Source organism: Micropterus salmoides, unplaced genomic scaffold (genome assembly GCF_014851395.1).
Source record: "Micropterus salmoides isolate LMB-PRFRI ecotype aquatic unplaced genomic scaffold, ASM1485139v1 Ms_hic_scaffold_6, whole genome shotgun sequence".
Classification (NCBI taxonomy): domain Eukaryota; kingdom Metazoa; phylum Chordata; class Actinopteri; order Centrarchiformes; family Centrarchidae; genus Micropterus; species Micropterus salmoides.
The window spans coordinates 7,456,784-7,479,152 of NW_024044348.1; the positions used below are offsets into that span (position 1 = coordinate 7,456,784).

Consider the following 22,369-nt stretch of genomic DNA (forward strand, 5'->3'; position numbering starts at 1 on the left):
TTTAGACAAACGTCTGTTTTGTTCACTGTGGATCATGTACCATCTTCTATCAGATGCTTCTTATGTCAATATTTGTTCAAGTTCTAAAGTGGACCAATTCAGAGTCAATAAGACTTAGGGAAAGTCACGGGGAAATAGAAACAAAAGACAGAAACAAAGACAGTGGAGGAGAACATGAAAAGACATGGATTGCAAACTTACTGCATCCATCTTCATCGCTGTGGTCCCCGCAGTCGTTGTCTCCATCACACTGCCACTGTGCCGGGATGCAGGTACACTCCCCGAATGCACTGACCGCACATGTGAAGTGGTTCCTCCCACACGAACACTCAGCGCTCCCCTGAACTCCTGTACACACAGAGGAAGAGGGGGTTAGACCTACTCAGAAATGTTAAAGTTTATTTATAAAAACAAAACAGTGATCTGACCAGTTAAAGACTGGTGGCTCATTTTCCCATAATGTACTCATCACCCGCTTAGGGTGAAAGTATTAAATGTGCAGGTGGACACATGTCAGTTGAAAAACCACAACCTGCCTCTGAATCATGATTCAGACAAGCTGGCTGCAGAGGAGTCAAAGAAGGAGGGGTTTACTGTAACACACATGCCAGGACTGTTTTCTGTCTGTGTTTATAGACCAAACCCACAAATCCAGCTGAATACTGAAACAATGACTTTTACCCATGTGACTTCTTGCCTTGTATTTTTTACTTTGACACATTAACCCTCCTTAACCACTCCCTACTTACCCTCTGTATGGTGTGACCAGTGTTTTAGAAAAACACAGCCATGTCCTTTAACGTGATTTTATATTTGATTTATGCTACTGCACTAAAATCTACCTGTCTGGCACTCTATGCAGATTAAAAGTAACTTGGTTCCAGTTCTCTGAATAACTACGCAGACAAACAAATGGTAACCCAACACACACACACACGAACCATACATTCACTTTGGCCTGACTACCCACCACAGCAAAGAAAAACACAGAACCGCCACATTTTCAGATGCATCACAGCAAAGGTTTCCCATTTTGCTCTCACTTTGAAACCCATTAATGACCATCTGTGTGTGTGTGTGTGTGTGTGTGTGTGTGTGTGTGTGTGTGTGTGTGTGTGTGTGTGTGTGTGTGTGTGTGTGTGGTTCCTGGCCTCCTCACAAAGACATCAGTCAACCCAGGAGGGCCTGGCAGAGGGAGCTCAGTAACCTTCAGATCCCTCCCACAGCACTAAATTAATGGCCTCTTTCTTTTCATTTCCCTCTCTTTCTCTTCATTCTTGTCTTTCCACCATCCCCTCTTCACACTTCCCCTTCAGCTGCCTCCCTTCTTTTCTCCCCTACCCTGCTATTTTCCTCTCCCCTCCCCTCCCATCATTTCAAGAGTTCTCTATAGGGAGGGAAACAAGTCTTCCTGTCTTTAAAATTGTCTTTCTAATTTTCTTGTGCAGCCTGTGGTTCCCGCAGTCCTCGGACCCAGGGGGCTTGCTGTTTACCATTCAAGCGACAGACGAACAATTACAGACAGCCAGGTACAGACTAAGGCCTGAAAATCCCCAACTAAGACTAATTCCGGATACTCCATAGTACAACAAAGATAAATAATACTGCAGTGTTGTGGGTGGTGCTGGATTTGTAACTTTAAGCTTACTATATCTGTGTTTTACTCAGATGTGTGTGTGTGTGTGTGTTGAACTAAATTAGAGTCTATGAGCTGGAGCAGAAGTTGTGTCAACATGAAGCCACAGCACAGGTTGTGCATTTGTCAAATATACTTTAGAAAGCACAAGCCACTGGCTCCGACCACAGCCAACGAAACTTCTAGTTTAGAGGGAAACCATCACACACTGTACTGAGCAAGTATGTGTAAGTACAAGGACCGGAAATAGGGTTAGGCATTATGACAATATATATGGCAAGATGTCAGTCAGAGATCTGTCAACGGGTAGAGATTTTGTTTCTTACTGTATCCACCACTTTAATATTTCTAGTTGAATTATTTTGTATTGTACCAGCAGTGCTGCAAATCAATAAACAGTACTGTTATTTTGTCTTAAATGCTTTCTCAAACTATTTTACAGAAAAACTACTATTTCACAAGATATTTTACATTGACGTGACAGATGATTTTATCCATATTGCCCACCCCAAGCTGGGAATCTCAGGATAACTAAGCTAGAGCTGACTGATAAATCGACCAGGCCGATATATCAGCTGGTATTAGCTTATTGCAGATATTTTGCATCAGACTATATCTCAGCAGATACAAACGAAAAATTCACAGTACAGAAATGCCAAACTACACTCATTTTGAAACGGTGTCACCTTTACTTAGCTGGTCCACCAGGGAGCAGTGACAACTTGACAACTGTAAAATGTCGCACTTAGTATGTATCTCAGATACATTTCTTAAAAAAAAAAAAAAAAAATAGGGGGGACTCTTCAAGATTGTTTGTTTAACAAATCAGCCAATTTATTGTAATTTATAGGTTTTTAATAATATTCATATCAGCTCTGGCCTCAAAAATCCAGTATCTGTCGCTCTATAAACACCCCATGGTAGTTATGATGTTGAGAGAAAATCTTTATACATCAAGATTTTTGCGTAACTAAAGCTCACAAAATATAACTCAATATATTTTTTAGCACTAAGCACTTTATTCCCTTTCAGTTTAGATGAAATACTGTTCAAATCTGCTAAGTTTGGACATTTTCACACACAAAGTAACTTCATCATTGTGTCAATATTTCAGGGTCAAACTAGACAAAAAGCTGAGCTGCTGGAAAGCAAAACACTTCAGAGTTCAAATGCCTGCAAGAAGGAAGAAGGAAGCCTCCATTTCTCAATAAGGTAATTGAAAAGATATCATTATACTGGTGCTAATATATGTGTCCCACCACTGAGAGGTATATACTGCGTATACACAAGCACACCAGCTACAAAATAACAGTGTCTTATAGTACACCTGCTCTTTAAAGTACAGAAAACTTTAAAAGCCGTCAAATCATTCTGGGAGGGAACACGGGTTTTTATGAACTAACTGTAAGTGCCAATAAACAATGCAAGCATTAGTTCATAGTCTTGTAGCCGTGCCACTAAAAATAATCATGACTTCAAAACTTGGATCAAGGAAGTAAAAAGGCCCTGATGTCAACTGATGAGACTGATAATGACAAGTGAAAGATCAACATACAGATTATTACTTTAAGAAACATGTATGAATGTGTGTGAGAACCAGCACGCAGACCAATATCTCCTTAATACTGAGAGTATGACCTTACTTAAGAAGTAAAGGAGACAATCATCGCCACGCTCTAGATTGTTATGTAAGGCTGCAGACAAAAGCATGCACGCACACACACACACACACACACACACACACACACACACACACACACACACACACACACACACACACACACACACTATGTAGCAAGAACAGCAGCAGCCAGGCATGGCAGTACGCCGCTTTTAAGTGCACCAGCATGACAAGGCTCTGATGCATTACACAGATAGCAGATCACATGCTGGGCTGTTTTGTAGAAACGGTGGATCACTTTGAGCTGTAAGTGCAAGTTTAGCAAGTTCAATATATTAAAGGATGTTTAACTGGAGCAGGTACAGTAGAATCACCTGAGCTGTAAATGGATCTTAAGGAGGATTTCTTTTAACCGCCTGTAACGCAGAGTTGGGGGAAAACTGAACACAATAATCAAAGGGACAAAGTCTTACAGGAGAACAGTATCCCTTCTCAGAACTTTTCTGATGTTATCATGCTTCTCCTAGGTGGCTTTCGCAATAAAAGCCTTCCACCAAAGACAACTTGGGAATTTGTGTATGGTTTGTATTGTTAAGGTGCCACGAGAACAGATGGTGGCAGAAGCGTAGCACAGGTTAGCGATAATCGGGGATGGAGGTCTAAATCTACATGTGGAGATTGTTGTCCGCGGATCAGTTTGACACTGTGAGGTGAGGTGAAGAACTGCAGACGCTTTGGTGAATATTTAATACATATAATTAAGGTAAACAATGCCTCTTCTGCCTGTGTCTCTGCATTTAGTCTCTGTGCTATAAGAAAAGGATGAGTCAGCGACGTCATACAAACATTGTAAAGAAGGTACCACTAAAGCCTAACAGGCAGCCCTTTTATTCTGAAAGTCAAACGTGTATCTATGAAGAAAAAAAAAACAAACAAACACATAAATACACAGAAGGCATCAGGAAATGTGTTTAACACAGCACAATTTTAAAAACAATTACAAAATCTATTCAGATCCACCTTGAGTCATTTAGACATTTAGATCTCTAATCAACTCATTTGAAAACAGCTGATTAAAGATGTACTGTAAATGTTGTATAGTGGAACCTGTTAAAGAGATTTATGTTAAAAGCAATAAAGTTGTGCTAAATGTGTGTTGAAAAACTGTTGCTAGAGATTATCGTCTAATGCCTAGTGGAGACTTCACAACTTTCAACGTCGGTAGATCGCTGCGTTGTTCAAACTACATGACTCTGTGTGGTGTTCACATTTTGTGACTGATCGGCGACAGGGGCTCGCATACATGCGCTGACAGCGATGACTATCTGGTCTCCAAGACATGTTTGGTCAAGAAAACACACACAAGAAGTGACACGGGAAATGACGCTAAACCAGGCGTGAAACAAGAGTTGTTTATTTTATATGGTGGTAATTGTTTTTATAGTTTATTATAAAACACGAAAAAGGAAAAGACAGAGAATGTGTGTGAAAGAGTGAATCCGCACACGCTGGTAGCAGGGACTGTCTGTGCTACATAGAGAAAATGTTTTGTAATGAAAAAGTAGCTGCCTGCTCTCACTGGCTGGATGTGGATGTCAAACTGGCCGACAGCTCCAGATATTTAGCATGCTAAATATCTGTCCGAGTTGTTCACATAACAAATGGTGAAAGCCCATCGCTCGCTGATTTGCTCACCCTTAGCCCGACTGTCGGCGAGCTTGGCGACTTGCAAATCAGGCTTAAAATCATGTAGTGTGAACTAGGCTTTTAGGGAACTTGATCTCTTGATTTGTGAATCTATAGGCCTAAATGTCACCACATCAAACCCACAAACAAGCTAGGTGATCAACGGAGTTCATACCCACTAAGAAAGGAGTAAACCACCTGTTTCTATCCAATAACAGGTGACACAGGCTGTTTTCAACCTGCTTTTAAAGCCAACAGTGACAGACAGACAACTAAATTTTCACTTCACCTGCTGCTGCCAGAGGCTGGTATGTGAGCCATGAGTCAGAAAGAACCTCCAGTAGAGAAAAAGAAAACCAAGACCACCAAAGATCCTCCACTGCTGGTTACTACAGCCTGATACTGTCTAAACAGGCCTGGTGTGGAACAAGACAGGTGGTCCCCCAAAGGTAAACAGAGATGGTCCCGCAAACCCACCCTGACACCACGCCTAAACCTGACCCACCTACAGCAGCACCCGGCCACCAAAAGCCTGTGTTCACTAACCAAACCAAGCCGGAAGCTGCCACGTCGTTGCAGTCTCAGATCTAACCAGGTGGCATTCAATCTCTATGTCAACATTTCACAATTTGCTGTTGTTAAATAGTTAAATGATGAGTGTGAAGAGTTGAGGAAAGAGTAGTGGGTCCAAAACACACAATGGCAACCCAGTCCAGAGAGTGGGTGGCCACACGTTTTGAACAATGTCAAAAGGCTGCCAGTTAATTAGGCGTGGACCTCCCTGGGGACTACCTGGAGGGTTGGATCCGCGTCTTACTTTCAGTGTGTGAGTGTAACACTATAAAATGTGATAGGCGGGAAATTGGGGGGGGGGGGGGGGGGGGGGGGGGTGGGGGGGTGAACCGTCTGACAATGCTAGGAGCACGGAGGGAATGAGTCAAGCCTTTTGTCCGTCCTCTGTCTTCCTGCCACCCTAAAGCTGCTGGTGTCGAGCTGTAAAAGCGTCGCTTCAGAGAGACAGCTGTGTCTCAGCGTGTCAGCAACTGTTCAGCTCGAACCATCCCAAAGCAGCTGCATTCAGCTGCACTGCACGACATCGCGCAGCGCTGCACAATGAGAATAAACACAACTGGTGTCCCACCTCGCTGTCAGGCAACAGTGTTCATCCTTCGTCACTTCTCGTCGTCCGAGACTGCTGACAGAACGAGATGCCTGACTGATCACGTATACAGGGTGGTTGCTCACCTGTAATAATTCATTCACCTTTCAAACTGAACAGAGAGGACTGCAAACGTGTTTTCGCTTTCTTGATATTAAGAAACTGCTGAGTACCGAAAGTATCATCTCAAATAGGAGACAAAGATGATCACAATAGGAGCCTCCGTTTTGCAACACCTGTTTTTAGGTACCATTTTTAATGTTTTAGATGTAGCGTCACATTTAAATAAAAATACAGTAAATCAGCAAAAATGAGAAACTTTTCAGCTGAGGAAATGAACAAGTCCAAGTCCTGTGAGGAGCTGGTTCTCGGGTAAATTTCAAAGACAGGAGGGCAAATATTTGTGAGGCTGATGCACTGTATCGATTGTCAATAGACTGATGTTTCAGGACATCCTGACTTCTTCAATGTGAATGAAATGATATCCTGTAATACCTGTAAATGCAAATTATTACTAAATGGACCACAGAATTGTTCTCCGACTGTTTTTAGGACTTTACAAATTTCTCAGTCTTTTCTAGCCATTGTATTAGTTGGCCAGATGTAAAACGTTTTCAATTCTTTGGAATTTATTTCCTTTGGGGCAGCAAAACACAACAGAAATCCCTTGCAGATTAAACTGGACTTATTGGGCGCTTTATGGCTGATTAACTCTAGCAGATAGACTGTAGAGTAGAATAAAAACACACTAGCTTAGAAACATTTCACCTGTGAACAACACAAAATGCAGCACTCTTTAACTCTTAAAGCTAATTCTGTAACACAAAAAGCTCAATGGAGAAGTTGCATTCAACATCTATTTTTGTCTTTATAGGACTTACATTTACACCAAATGAAGTTGGAAATTAGTTATATTGAGATGATATTTTTCTCCAAATTGCCACAAGGCTTAAAAAAGATGAGTTTTGTGTGTTATTAGGCCAGGAAAGCTGTCATAAAGCATCAACTGCATTCTGTTTCTTCCTGCTCAACACAGTGGTAGATTGTTGTCTTCCTTAATAATAATTTAATACCTTATCTAGCAGATTAGTCTTATTCTGTCCACAACCGAATCCAATACTCACTTTTGTTTTAGCTCTGAATAAAAGCTTTGGCTTTTAAGCCACTAGATGCTCCAGTCTCTTTGCCAACTAGTCCCTAGCTGCCGTTTGCGCCTGGGCAGATAGTGTAAAGTGGGTTTCTTAGAAGTGCTTGCTGAAAACAAGGTTGATGAGTGAGACAATACAGTAAATGTTCCATGAACAAAAACAATGAGCTTGAAGAGGCTAAAGGGCCCATAATGAATCGCTGATAATCCTCAATGGGTTCATCACCTTTCACTATACACTGTAACATAATGACTGATAAAGGTTTAATGAGTGTATGCAAAATTTCCCAGGCTTCTGTTCATTTTTATCTCCACATTTCTCTTCAATACAACATATGGAAGCTCTAAAGCTGCTCCAACACTCAAAGAACACATTCACTAAATTCCCTGTGGTTATGATGGCTCTGGGTTACGCTGACTTGGCTTCAAGATGCCAAACAGCTCATCCTCCTTGGCCGTTCCCTCTCCATCGGCTCATCTCCACCTACTAATTTGCCCATGATAGGTCAGGCCGCCCTGATGCGGCAAGCTGGTTACCACAAGAGAACATGTGTCAAGCCCTGCTGGGAAAAAGACAAGTGTGGAGGAACACCATGCATGAGCAGATGCCCGCATGTGCCACTTTTCAACCAGAGGGAAATTCTTATAACGCTTAAAATATCCGGTAAGTATGTAAACAAAGCACCAGACAAACAACTTCAGAGTTGATGTCAAATCTTCAAAGCATTGCTCAAAATCTTTCTGGACAGGCCCGTCATCACAAACTCATCCCTCTGGTTTGCTCACTCACACACAAAACACAGGAGTGTTTGAAATGTGCAGCAGTTGGTCGGCATGGTGGTTCACGCCTGCTCATCTCGGACTTTCATTAAAACTCCAGTCTTATCACAGCAGAGCGCTCAATCACTTTCTTGTGACATAACTCAGCAGGAGTGTGTGTGTGTGTGTGTGTGTGTGTGTGTGTGTGTGTGTGTGTGTGTGTGTGTGTGTGTGTGTGTGTGTGTGTGTGTGTGTGTGTGTGTGTGTGTTGGTGGCTTGCCTTTACGGCCAAACCATGTTAACACTCCCCTAACCTGACTGGAGTCTTCATTACAGTCATTTCTGCATGTTAATGGCGTGCTGTACTTCATTCAAGCTAATAACGCCAGGCGAACCCACACTCAGACACACTCAGCCAAGTCATTGCCAATTAACTAAGTGCAACCCAGAAACATGTGGGAGGATACTGTCCTTTATTCCCCTGCAATGAGCGAAAACAACATAATTACACGCTTAGTGATATATCATCGTCCTGCTGCTGAGGGTTATAAATAAAGGCCTACGAGATCAAACGGGGTGGGGGTTGAAAGGATAGTGCGGCTATGGAGTTGTATACAGTACACACACACACACACACACACACACAGTGCCATCATGCGTGGCAGGCCAGCAGTTTCTCTGAAGCCAGTTCAAAGATAACACTGACTTGGCCAAGGATGAGTGGATGGCTGCTGGATGGGCATGTGGGCTGGCACTGGGTGAAGGGGTGGGGGTGGATGAATACATGTGAGTTTTTAGGGTTTTTTAAAGACAGAAGTTTGAGTGTATTTTTCACATTTTTTTTAAAAATCTGCATCTTGAAGTTAATCCCCCATATCTCATTTTCACTGGGTATTACATTACATTTATTCATTTAGCTGACGCTCTTATCCAAAGCGAGGAATTGCTATACATGTCAGAGGTCACACGCCTCTGTGCAACTAGGGGTTAAGTGTCTTGCTCAGGGACACATTGGTGGATGTGTCACAGCGGGTCTCTCACACCAAAGGCATGTGTCTTATCCACAAAGTGTCAAGATCTCAAAATAAAATATCTAGGGTGCATATATTAATATTTGTTTATCATTTACCTTCCATGTTAGATTTTGGTGTGCCCAGTTGGATTTATTTGTGAGGAACCATGTGCAATATTACATAAATGTTGTCACCTTGATACAGAATTGTACCAGAGTTTAAGTGCAATTTATACTTCTGCGTCAAATCAACGGCGTAGCCTCTGCGTAGACCCCTACCTTACACCGTCACCTATGGCGTAGCCTGACATGTACCTCCTCAGAAATGTAACTACACGTCGAGTCGTTGCGGACCGTAAGCACTGTGACTGGTCGGCTAGGTATGGTACGTTCCATTTACCTCGGAAATCGGAGGTTGGAGCTGGGAATGACGTCACACTCGAGTTGACGGCGTTCCAGTTAACAAGTCAGAAAACCTCCCTCAGCCAGCCGTTGTTTACAACTAGCCAGGTTAGCTATTGATACGCCGGTTGATTAAAAAAAATACACATTGTGCGGTATTTACTCACACTAAACACTGTAGCAACACGACCACATACAGCTGTTGGACAGCACTTTCTGTACGAACATTTCTATGAGATACAAGTACACAAACAGTATAAACTAGAGCTTTCACTAACTGTTGATACCCCGACAGCCATCTTGGATCACGAAGTTGGGGTAGTGCAATTCTCCATGAAATAACAGAGATAAAAGTAACAGTTGTTGTGTAACAATGAAAACGCTTAATATATGTTATAGCCAAAGTCTAATCACACAACCTTTGCATCCAGAAGAATTAAACCAAACCTGCTTTGTGAGATATCTTGCCGTAAACTACGTTGGGAAAAGTAACATTTTCTCTCTGGTTTTGCAGGGGGAAAAAAGCAAATGAAGTCAGTGTTTGGATGGCTGTTTCTTGCTGTGTGGTCTGTCTGGTTACTGGGTCATGAATGGGTTAAGAAAGGAAAGGGGTGATCGTGTCATACTACATTTCATTTTCCACGACTGTCAGCCCTTTGTGATCACTCTGGCCTCAGAACACTCTACTTATATGGCTTTGGGACTTAATATGCGTGTGCACACTATATACAGTATGTGAATGAGGGAAGGACTCTGTATTATGATCAAAGAGAAAACACATAAAAGATTCATCACGACAACTTAATGGAGTTTTAAGGATTTAATGACCTAATGGGAAACTGGGTGACTACTTTTCCACAAAGATGACACATGTTAAAAAGAGACAAACTCAGGCACACAAGATGTTAGTGATGCTGATGATGAAGCTGTTGTACAGGATGGAGGCTGAATATGGGACGGACGGTAGAGCCAGTGCAAGGCAGATGAAGAGCTGCAGCTTTGACTGTCATAAGCCTGTGTGGGAGGACTCCTGTGGTGTTTTTATGAAGTGTGAGAGAGAAAGTGAGCGTTCTGCATGGGGTCAGAGAGGAGGAGTGAGGAGGGCAAAGAGAGACAGAGTCAAAGATTGGTTGATTAGTACAACAGCTGCTCAGACAGCAGCGTGAACGTCACACCACTGAGATGAAAAGGATGCTGAGAGAAAGACAGTTTTGATCTTTTAATTAGCTTGAAATATTATTATTATCAACAACTACAACTACTACTACACTTTATTAGTCCTAAACTAAATGTTTCCATAGGACAGATTATCAAAAACTATTGAAAGCTGACGTCAAATACCTGGTTGAATTCATAGCCTCGTTGACTTATTCTTTGATCAACATTGAAGATTTAAAACATGATTTTGATAATTTTATGCTGTATTTTAGGCAAAGTTCTTGCACAGTTTCTAGTGTTTGGACACAATTTGCGAACTATGGTTTCTTTTGTTAAATGAAAAAAAATACAAATTAAAAAAATTCTGTTTAGTTTCTCCTGCGTCTACAGTTCACAATGCACTGCAGATTTACAGATTTTAAAGAATATAAGACGGGTGGCGCGGTGGTGCAGTGGTTAGCACTGTTTGCATGTTCTCCCCGTGTCCGCGTGGGTTCTCTCCGGGTGCTGCGGCTTCCTCCCACCATCCAAAGACCTGTAGGCTAGGTTAATTGGTGTCTCTAAAATTGTCCTTAGGTATGAGTGGTTGTTTGTCTATGTGTAGCCCTGTGATGGTCTTTGAGCATGTCAGTGGAAATACGTATTGGCTTTAGAATGAATAGGAGTGTGTGTGTGTGTGTGTGTGTGTGTGTGTGTGTGTGTGTGTGTGTGTGTGTGTGTGTGTGTGTGTGTGAGACTGAGAGACAGGCCTGTCAGTGTAAACACAGAGGAGCTCTGAGCTCTGCCTCTGGCTGTGAACACTAGACTTGCTGGGTAATGTGCTGAGTGAGCACTTGGTGTCCAAGCTTGCTCTAATCCACAGATTGTCTCTTTGGCCAGCTGACCCCTCCCCCCCTCCCTCACACACACACACACACACACACACACACACACCTTTCCACCATCCCCACTTTAACCCCAACAGAGGTCTCTATCAGGGATACACAGGTCAGATCCATCTTTCAGTCTGTATCTTTTCTCAGGGAATGTTTTACAATAATTGTTCTTTGTAAACTTATTGACTTATTTTGTCATTTTGATTTATTATTTAAGTCATTGGTTCACAACCCAGACCCCAGGTAACCACAATCCGGCTTATTTTTCAACTGCTGAAGGATTGGGAACCACTGGTTTCAGTCACATATCAAGAAAAAAAACTAAACATTATTTTGATTTCAGCTCAGTATTTTCTGCCTTATATAGTTTAATGTCTTTGTAAACTAAATATCTTTTGGTTTTAAACAACTGGTCTGACAAAACAGTTTGAAGACGCCTTTTTTCTGACATTTTACAAATGTCAGTAGTTTGACCTGCTCCTCTTAAGCTGCTAAACTACAGAAAATCTGCTTGACGAAACAGTAAGTATATAGACAATGCCGGTCCTTAACCAGACACCTACAAAATTAAAAGCATGTGTATCAAACAGTTGTCTATTTAACTGATATAACCCTGTTTATATAATCTTCAAGAATAAAACCAATTAAAATTAGGACATTGTGAATTAAAATTGTAACCACGAGTGTAGTGTTCATGGTTCATCCATTACTAATCTAAACTGAGCCTCAAAAAGGGGAAAATCTACAGAATCCTCCATCTTCACCATGGGATACAAACCTCAAAAATGTCCAATAAACCCAAACTAAGTGACCCGTTTCCACTGCAAACATCTATTGTTCTGTGGAGGCAAATCAAAACCATGTTTCTGGGTTGTAAAAGCAGTGGACCTCACTCAGCTCAAATTAAAGTAGCTGAACCAACAGGAATGTTAACATTGTTGTGCTTGAACCAGAGTCAAGGCAGAATAAAATCGCAGAATAACTGAACAAGGAGAGGTGCACAGGAAGTGAATTAGCTGTCCACTCCAATCTGAAATCTCTGTGTGTGGGATAAGTTTACTGTTTCTGACAGGACGTCTCCGCAGCACACATGGACTGCTGGTGAAGTTTTAGATTTGTCCTCTATGTGTGAGTAACTAGTGTCTGGATCAAGTCCAGCCCAGTGGAGTCAGTTTGTAAGTGCTACACGAGCCACAAGTTTGAGCCAAAACTTCCAGCCTCCCTGCAACAGAACCCCCCCCCGGAGATCAGTACCTCTCCCTGGGATGTATCGATCCCGTACTCTGGGGCTGCATGCTGACAGACTGAAATCCATCTGATGTACAAATCAAACTCAGACCGTGGCAGCCTACAGGAGAAAGTACAACAAAGCAGGATAGATGGCACAATAAAGCAGGCATTAACGCTGTCTTGATTTTTTTTTGAGAATCTGGTTCCAGGCTTTACAACAGAAACCTCAAGATGGAGTGAGTACCCTACACATGCATCTGTCTAAATCAGTTATGATACAGAATGTTACTTCCTCGTTAAAAGCTTACAGAAAGGCCGCAAAAGCCACAGAAGCAATCATGATACAATAACTCTCTTGCAGATAGTTGGTTGCTGAGTTCTTTACCTTATTAACTGTATGTATAGAGGTTTCATATTGTGCTAAGCCGAATAAGACAATTAGATCAAGCAAAACAGTGAACTTAGAAACCAAGACTCAACCGAATGGTCATAAGTGTCACTTTAAATTCACAGCCCGTTTCTTTTTAAATCAGACTATGACTAGGAAAGCAGTACTTCTCTCCTGATACGGACTCTGATACCTCAGTTCAGGGTATCTGCGGACAGAGAGTACTAATCTAATACCAGTCTTTTCCCCCACATTTCCTCACTGAATGGAAATTATTGGACTGCTTTTTTATGTAAGATATATGGTATAAGGCTGCTAAAAAAAAAAAAAGTTAGTTGAGGTACCAAAACCAGAACGGTCAAATTCTGAACATGAGCAAGTAAAGCGTTCCTGAAACCGGCCTCATGGCAGCGCCGGATGCCAGATCAGTTTTAGCAGCTCCATTTGGTCCATGTCTATGAATGTGAACTCACAGTGAAGGGATAAGTGTAATAAGAGGAGATTATTCCATGCGGGCGAGCTGTAACTCACTTTATGGGCTTTGACTGGATGAGGAGAGCAGGCACTGAGGTCCAGCTCTGTAATATCCAGTTATAAACTGACGCAGCATGAAGGGCTCCGCTCGTAGCTCTAACCTCCTCCATGTTGGCACCAGACGCTCTATGATGTTAACATTTGGGATTTGGGGCAAAAATTGGGCTTGTAAATTTCAGATCTCTGAGTAACAGTGTGCCAGTTTCAGTATATTGACCTGTCTGTTTTCTACATCAGCCAAACATTCAGCCATTAAAATGAGCTGCTAACTACGAGGAGGGCTCAAACAAGACACGCACACGCGTACACACACCTAAAAACACTCATGCTTGTACAAATGTGCATACATTGTCAAGTCTTACTACAACTGGTCAAGAAACACCAGAATAGAGCCAGACCAATTCTGGAGTCTGAAGGCACATATTGATATTTTACTTGTTTTAAAACAATAATCTGATATATTGGCCGATGTTTTTTGACACAGAAAACAAACTGATACCCGACCTGCAAGAGATTTATAGAGACATTTCACTCGATAAACTTTTCTTCTCAAAGACACCAGCAACAGCATTTTTTAAATTTCACATAAAAGAAAAAATTTACTTTGAGAGTACATTTTCATCAGCAAGCCAAACACCTCTCTTTTTGTACAGTGTGAAAACATCTCCAGAAAGTTTCTATATTAGTGCCAAATTATATTTTTGGGGGGCATCTTTATTAGCTGGGACAACAGCTACTTTAAAGCGGAGTATGACGCTGTAAAGTTCTTCTTAGGAATGTCTACAAATGTCTGTTTCAATAAAACAATTAAAAGAAAAAGGGGGGGGAACGTTTGCTAGACAGATGTAAGGAATTATACTTTTACTGTGTCTTTAAAGTGGAACTGCATGTCACACATTTGTTGATATGTTTAATATGTTTGTGAATCAGTTTCTATGAAAGTAATTAAAATATTGGATTCATTTTGTGTCCCTTTCCCAAAAACCATACATGCACATCTTGAAGTTATGAAGCCTCATAAGACACACACACACCCTGGTCATCCACAGGACAACAAAACCCTGAAGCATTCCAGAGGAGGTGGGAGTGGAGAGGTTGGAGGGCGGAGGGGGTGGAGGGATGTTAAATTGGTGACTTGGAAGGCAGAGCATTTCCAGAAGCGAAGCGGACAACCTGTGGTTGGGTTTGAATTCTTTCCCTCTCCGGCTCTTTTTAGAAATAGAGGAGAAAACTGCAAACACAGACCCCTCCATTCAGAGTAATTTATCCCCATGGCCAGGCCTTCTTTACCGGCTGCAATAGCCCCCTTCCGGGGCTGCCCAGCAGGATTCCTGCAAGTGGCGTGTGAAACTCTCCTGTCTCCTTCAGCTCAAAAGGGAAGGATGAACAATGGCCCTCGCCAGGCGCTGGCTCTGAACAATCCCTCTCTCCGCTTCGCTCTCTGCCTTACTTTCTCTGTCTCTAAAAGCAACCACAAGCTATTCCCGCAAAACCCACATTCCTCTATCCATCCAATATCGTCCGACAGCAGCCATACAACATAAACCGTTCTCTCCCATCCGTTCCTCTTTACTTATCCCTTCACTCTTAACTCAAGATTTTTGCTCGGTTTCCCATCCATTTCTCTTTGCCTGGACTCGTCTCGTCTTCCCTTTTGGTAACACTAAGACAAACACTGAATCAAGGCAAAGGGGAGCACTAAGCGCCCCACATTTTTCTGGGTTCTCAGGACCCCATTTGACCCTCCCATTGCGCCAATCATAAAAACGTGGGTGACTCATCCTACATCACCATGTCTCACCCCAACCATCTTTCCATCTTTGAAAAAACCCTGCTAGATCTTTACTGCTTCAAGAGGAGGCCAAACTCAAGACAGTGGGTGAACAAAGCAATTATTGTTCTGATCTATAGCCTATTTGTCAGGGTTGAAATTACAACTGACTGATTTGCCATACCACATGTGATATTTTCAAAAGACATGGAATACAACAGTGAAAACAATGAAAATTAGTGTGGATAGTGAAACAGCTTTGCCATTGCAATAAAAGTCCATAGCATGTAACTTTCCCCAGGCAGAAGATAATAGAGAGCAAGCTGGGTTCGCATAGTGATTCTCCATTTTGAGTTTCATTTTGAGAAACAGGCAATGTACATGTCAGTCTGTTCAATCAATAACAAAACACGGTTTCTGCACTCCTCTGTGGGAGTAGGATTGGGCGATCGTCTGTATTTTCATATCGTCTGATCATGGCTACTTGAGATCACCAGTTGGTGATCTGATCACCAGGCGGTGTTTTCCTCTGTGTTACTGTGTAACTGTGGCACCACGCACGAGTGGCCGGGAGAAGGAGGATGCAATAGCAGCTAGGCTATGTAGAGCGTGTCAAACTGGACAACCCAGCTGTATTCCAACGTTAACATCCATCTCCGACATTGACAGCGTTGTGTTAAGAAAATATACAGACTAACTTCTTAGAGTTAACTTCAATGCATTAGTTTTTCATCAGCGTTGATATAGTGGCGTAATAAATCAGTGAATGGGGAACACTGCAGTGTGGTGCAAATTCTAGAGACCGATTTTATGTCATCTTAGTTCTGATAGTGAGTTACTTAAAATCGCTATAATATCGGTGCAAGAAAAAACTCTGATCATCCCTTCAAATCAGCGATCAAATCCCAAATCGGAACAACCCTATGAGGGAGTCAGCAGAACTTTGGGGGGAAAGAAATGTGGACAGTTTCCCCACAGAAGGAGCAATCTTCCCCCCAGCCACGGAAAGCCATTTTCCCCCCAGCACTCAGCCATTCACCAGTGGCTCCTACAGAGTTATTGAGCATTCACCAGGCACCTCCACATCCCCGACAAGCGCAACAAAAAGCATTTCAAAGCAACACTCCCCGCAGTTCCCACACTATTTCACCTGTCAAACGCTTACAAAACAGTCAAGGAAGGCCAAATGCTCCTCAGAGGCGCCACAGCACACCTCTTGCCAGCCTCGGCCCCACTAAAGACGTTGTTATTCCTCTAAAAGAAAGAATGCACTATAAATCTTTCCCACCTACTATCATGAGCAACTATTCTGAGCCTCAAGGCCCAGACAGGACCTTCCACCTTGACAAGCATCACCTAAGTAGAGCAGGAAACCAGAAGAAAGCATTTCCTCACAGAGCCAGACTCCCAGAGCGAGAGGATGAGTCATCAGGGAATGATACTCAGAAAATCAATACAAACCAATTGTCTGTTTGAGGAAGGAGACAACAGAAAAAGCTAAGAAAGGGCAGTGTCTGAGATCCGTTGTGCTGTAGGAAATTAGAGGTGTCTGTAGAGTCAGAACCTTGTCCGGCTGATTGATCATTTGAGTAAACTGGAAAGATGTTAAGGTCTCGCATAGCTTCACGGAGGTCTGACGAAGAGAGTAAGAGCAACTTCTCGGGTCAATCATTTACTCAAGTCTTCATTTTGAATTCAGAGGAACATGGCTCTGCAGGATAGAGATGTAATGATACAGTCAGTATCAGTCAGTTTTAATAAATAAAACTTCCTTATTTATTCCTCAAAATAAAAATCAACTCAAGTTTCTATGCTGTCCTTGTTTCTTATAGGTTATAGGTCTAAATGCAACAATTTATTTACACTAAATTGAGGAACTAAATCATTCTCCAAACACTTGCATGTAGAACACCCATTGATTTTTACAGTAGGATATTTTTTAAGACAATAAGTTTGTTTGAATTTCCAAGCAGCAGTTGCGATCTCTGGCAGTACAAGTTGTTAATGCATGAAATCTTATTTCACCCTCTTGCTATCAATGTATAGAAACAAAAAATTGTATTTGTAACATCTGATTTGACAATAAGGTGACAAAAAGGTGCAACTCTGTACCTTATTTAATGAGTTATTAAAGACAACTGCTCAGTATATTTTCCAGCTCTCTAACGCATTTTAAGAGGCAAAGCAAAACTCCCACTAAACATACTATTTCAATTTTCCGCTGTGTGTAGGATGGAGAGGTACTGCTTCACTTAGGCTAATTATAGACCGTCTCTAACTGGTTTTGTTGCTATGGTGCACATAGGCCATTATCTGTGTACCAGGAATGTCATAATATGAAACTGGCGGAGAGTACATTTGCTGTGTATATACTAGAAATTAGCAAAAAGAACAATCTGTTAATGCAAATTAAAACCAAACAGTTTGAAAAATATATAGAGGTTTGAGGTTTTGGCTAATGTAGTTCCCAAGGCAGTCACTTGAACTTCTGGCCTATCTCTTGTTGCCAGAGCGTTCTGCTGTACAGCAGCTATGGTTGAGGAAAAGTTAAACATGACAGAAATCTTTTCACAAGTCTGCAACTAGAAATGACAGCAGCCCTCCCTGCTACCCTAATAAACCTCCCGTTTAAATAGACGGCTCAAATATTTGCTCTGTCAGTATGAGGTGCTTAATGCGCTGCAGCCTTCAGATCAGGTTGGACTGACGATGCAGTTATGTATCCCCTCCGGCTGGAGAATAATTACAATCCAGTGTTATGACAACTGTTAATGGATCATCAACAGCCATAAGGAGGTGAAAGCACAACCCTCATCAAAGTTTCATTTATAGATGCTGCAATCATTGAAATCACAAGATAATCCCATTCTTCGAGTTAAACTCCCTGCCTTCATCAACAATACAAGCTTAAACAATCAAGTGTGTGTGTTTGTGTGTTTTTCAATCCCAAGCCATTATCCATTTTTTAATATCTGCCTGGGATGAGGGACCTGGTATCCTGTTTTAGACCCTCATAAAAGGAAAATCAAGATGTAACTCAATAAACGTTAATTTGGCCCCAGGCATTTCAGAATATGAAGACATCAATCTTAATGTGCCCCCCTTTAGCTCGTGACAGCAGCTTCAGTAGATCAAGTCATCATCCAAAAGAGCACTGGTGTAATGATGGAGAAGCAGGGGAGACCAAAAGGAGAAAGGACGATTGAAAAGTAGGCATTTCAAGCATAATTTCAGTTTATTACAACTCCAGTCTTGTTTTCATGTTTTTGGCCTTCATTTCGATCAGTAATAATACATTGTACTCACCAATTAATACCTAGGATTGCAAATTTTGAGCCTTTTCCTCCACCGACAGCTGAACACTTAATAAATCGATTGATCATAAATTAGTAGGATACAAAACTCATGTCTGTATCTCAGTTTCTCAGAAGCACAAACAAGCCCCCACGTCCACCCAGCCAGTTTTCAGCTAGGTTGTCTGCTGTGTGTCTGACTGGTGTGGACTCATCGAAGTAGTGGCATGTAACTGTGATGAAACTCTCTGCACTTAACACACAGTCCAACAGTCAGCTGTTATATCCACCTTGTTGGCTGAAAGTACCTGCATCCTAAGCTCGTCTATCTTTTCGTTGTAGCGCCTCTAAATGCTTCTTAACGGGATGTTATAGCCTGGTTCAATGTTGTTCAGTAGCTCATAAACACCGTCCACCACGTTACCTCATGTCCTTTTCCACAATAAAAGCCTCCGTGCCTCTGCACGCAAATCACTACAGCCTCTTCTAGCACCAGTAGTTTTTATGAAATGCAAAAATGTTGTACGTCCTCTTGTGGTATAAAAGTTAATAAATAAATGAGCTCCAGAGAAATGTACACAAAATGTACGTTGTCGGTTAATAGATTTAATTGGTTAAAAATTCTTAACAACAATTAGTGGATAAATGATTAATAATCCTTAAATAGAAATTATTAAACATCCTTAATCACCTTTTCATCAAGGTAATTGTTGAGATCTAGGAACATGACGCTATCACTAAAAACAGGTCCAATGGGGCAAGAAACATGTAATCGTACAGATTTTAAAGTGGTCATATTATGCTCATTTATAGGTTTATTATTTTATTTAGGGGTTGTACCAGAATAGGGTTACATGGTTTAATTTTCAAAAAACACCATATTTTTGTCAAACTGCACATAGCTGCAGTACCTCTTTTCACCCTGTACGTCACTGTGTGCAGCAGCTCAGTGTGTTTTTCTACCGGTGTTTTTGAAGGTGTGCCTGACAAGCCGCTAGGCGAACATTATGAAGCGTGTTACAAAGTGACGCAGATATGTGACAAGATGTTTTCAGGCGGTTTTCACTTTGAACAAAAAACATAATATGACCTCTTTAGACAAACTTATTTCGAAGAGAAAATGAATGCGAACAGTAACATTATTGTTAACAACCATCAGTTTCCAGACTGACTACCGACTATGACCTCTCGAAGTCGTGCACCCTTTCAATTTTCCTGACATTTCAGGATGTAATATGGCTAAACTGTTGACAGTAAACTGTTATGATAACTAATAGAAATGATGGTCAGAACAAAATACATACATCCTTGTCTAACTTGAGATCACAGCTCTCTCTTTTACATAAATTGGCAGCAGGGTTGTTCTGAGCAAAATGTTTAGATTTAGTAATTTTTTTGATGAAGGTTAATGTTATTTCATAGAAGCATAATCATTTTCTCCAATATTAGTGTAGGCAGTCATTATTGTTAGTAAGGTAGCCTAATGTGCTCACCAAACTAACTACCAAAAAATAAGTTTTGCTATTTTATTTTAAAAAAACAAATGTTTTTGTGCAAATAAGACCAAAGTTTCACATGAGCTCTAACAAGCAAAATCACATTCTGTCCTGTTTTCATCCAGGAGGGAGGATGAAGGTCATTCTTCAGCATTTTGTCGTAACAATGCATCAACATTGTGAGCATGACGTGTCCGTCTTGCAGTCACCTCATCTTTCATTCAGATAAATGTGTTTCAGGCTCAGCCATAACAAACGGTGCCTAAGAGACCCTCTACCTTCGGACAAATGGAATGACAGCGTAATATTTTACTGTTGGGATGGAGAAAATAGCTCTCCCGACATGTACACGCCTCAATTACCTGCTCTGCTCTGTCTTCTCCGCACCTTCATCTTGCTGTCCTAAATCTCCAGCTATCTTTATTTATGTCTCAGATCCCTCCTTCCCTTCTTCTTTTGCCTTCCTCCCTCTTTCTTCTTCTCTAGGTCTGATGGTTGTCCTCTCCTGACTGACAGCTCTTCGCCCAGCGAGCTTAATGTCAAGAACACGGGTGTCTGTTTCCAGCCAACCTTGATTAAAAGAATGGACCTGTCTGGGCCACTGCAACACACACACACACACAGACACACACACCAGGCAGAGTGATATGGCCCAGACTGAAAAAGACAGAAGACGTACTGCCGGAGGTCTGAGCGTTGGGCCTGCTTGGGCCTGCCTGCCAGCTCAGATGCCTGCAGGCTGCTGGCCAACTAGAGAACACACACTCACAGACAAACACACACTGCTTCCTTGTTCAGGTGAACAATGACTTAACATTAAATTTAATAAGTACCACTAAAATGATTGTCTGGTATTGTTGTATGAGGCAGGCTGTAGGGTTACAAGATTTATGGAAAATGAAAGTAAAGTATGTTGCAAACTATTGGGATCAGGGTTAAAAATCATGACTGTGGCAGTTTCTGGAATCAAATGTATTTTAATGCACTTTTGCACCATCTCATATTTTCAGTTGAAATACGTGCTTGTGTGTTGACAAACTGTTACATTCTGAACTAGCTAACAGTTACACATTTCAAAGAACCAGGCTTTCATTAAAGAACATGCTTTTTAAGTGTACTTATTGAATTTTAAAAGATAAGTTTGGACTTAATGAGCCTCTGTCTACATACGTGTCAAATAAGTGAGTCTTAATACTCCACCTTAAAGCATCCAGTTCAGGTAAAAACAGCCAACCTTTACAAGGTTCACAGTTCCTTTTCAATCTTGGAAACAGCACTATTCTCTAACTATTCTCAGTTTTCTCCATTACAAACTTCCCTCTACTTCACCGAAGTCCCCCTTTCCTCCTGAATAACTGTCACATATCATTCTATGGTGCTTCTCCCTTGTTCTACAGCATCTGAATATTTTTACCTTCACACAGAAAAGACGTCACCCACTTTAGAGATGAGTGTAAGCTCAGAAAGAGTTACAAACCACAGTGCTTTGGAAGAGAGGAGTGTGGAGGAGGAACGCTGGCAACAACTGAGAACACAATGCCATTGATGGAATAGTTAGGACTTTGATTAAATATGGATCAGAGCACAACCAATGTCTTCCTCTTCTTGTTCTCAGCAGCCACCCGACCTCGCCATCCCACAGCCCAGTTTTTCCTACTTCTATGTAGAGTAAAAGAAGTAAATTAAGTGGATTGTGTGTGCAGAGGGCTGTATAAGATGTGAAAGGAAGCGTTTCATGAACGATGAGCTGGGAAAGGTGGTGCAAGCAGGCATCATACATTCACTGTTACAGCATCTGGAGAAGCTGAACAGAGGAGGATGATGGTGATGAAGGGGAGGAGGGGAGGACGGGGATATAAAAGAACTTGCTTTCTTTCTTTGAAGGCTGATGTCACTTCCTCTCCAACAAGGTTTTTCAGAGATATTTTTGTCAAGGAAGCTTTGAGGCAGAGAGGGACGGGCTTCAGCAGGATGCCATCTTCAACGTTGTTTTTGTCAGAGTTGTTTTTCTTTCTGGCATCTCATCCAATTCCCCCCCCCCCCCCCCCTTTCCTCTGTGACAGTACAACATCTGTGTCTCTACAATCTGTAGAACAAAGCAGCTGAGACTTGGAATGATGTTTAATGAACAACCTGCTGATCCTCATCAGACCTGCAGGACGACGAACTGAAACTCCTCAACTCTCCTCGACTCTCCTCCTC

At 41.7% G+C, this 22,369-nt stretch overlaps 1 protein-coding gene across 3 annotated transcripts in view; it reads right to left on the bottom strand.

The window, feature by feature from the left end:
- The window catches only part of lrp4 (low density lipoprotein receptor-related protein 4), a 120,922-nt gene that overhangs the window by 67,346 nt on the left and 31,207 nt on the right, over nucleotides 1-22,369 (bottom strand). For all 3 annotated transcript variants that reach the window (XM_038700914.1, XM_038700913.1, XM_038700915.1), the window contains exon 2: nucleotides 202-348. In XM_038700914.1, coding sequence (XP_038556842.1) covers nucleotides 202-348 — 147 coding nt within the window. The remainder of the gene's footprint in view (nucleotides 1-201; nucleotides 349-22,369) is intronic.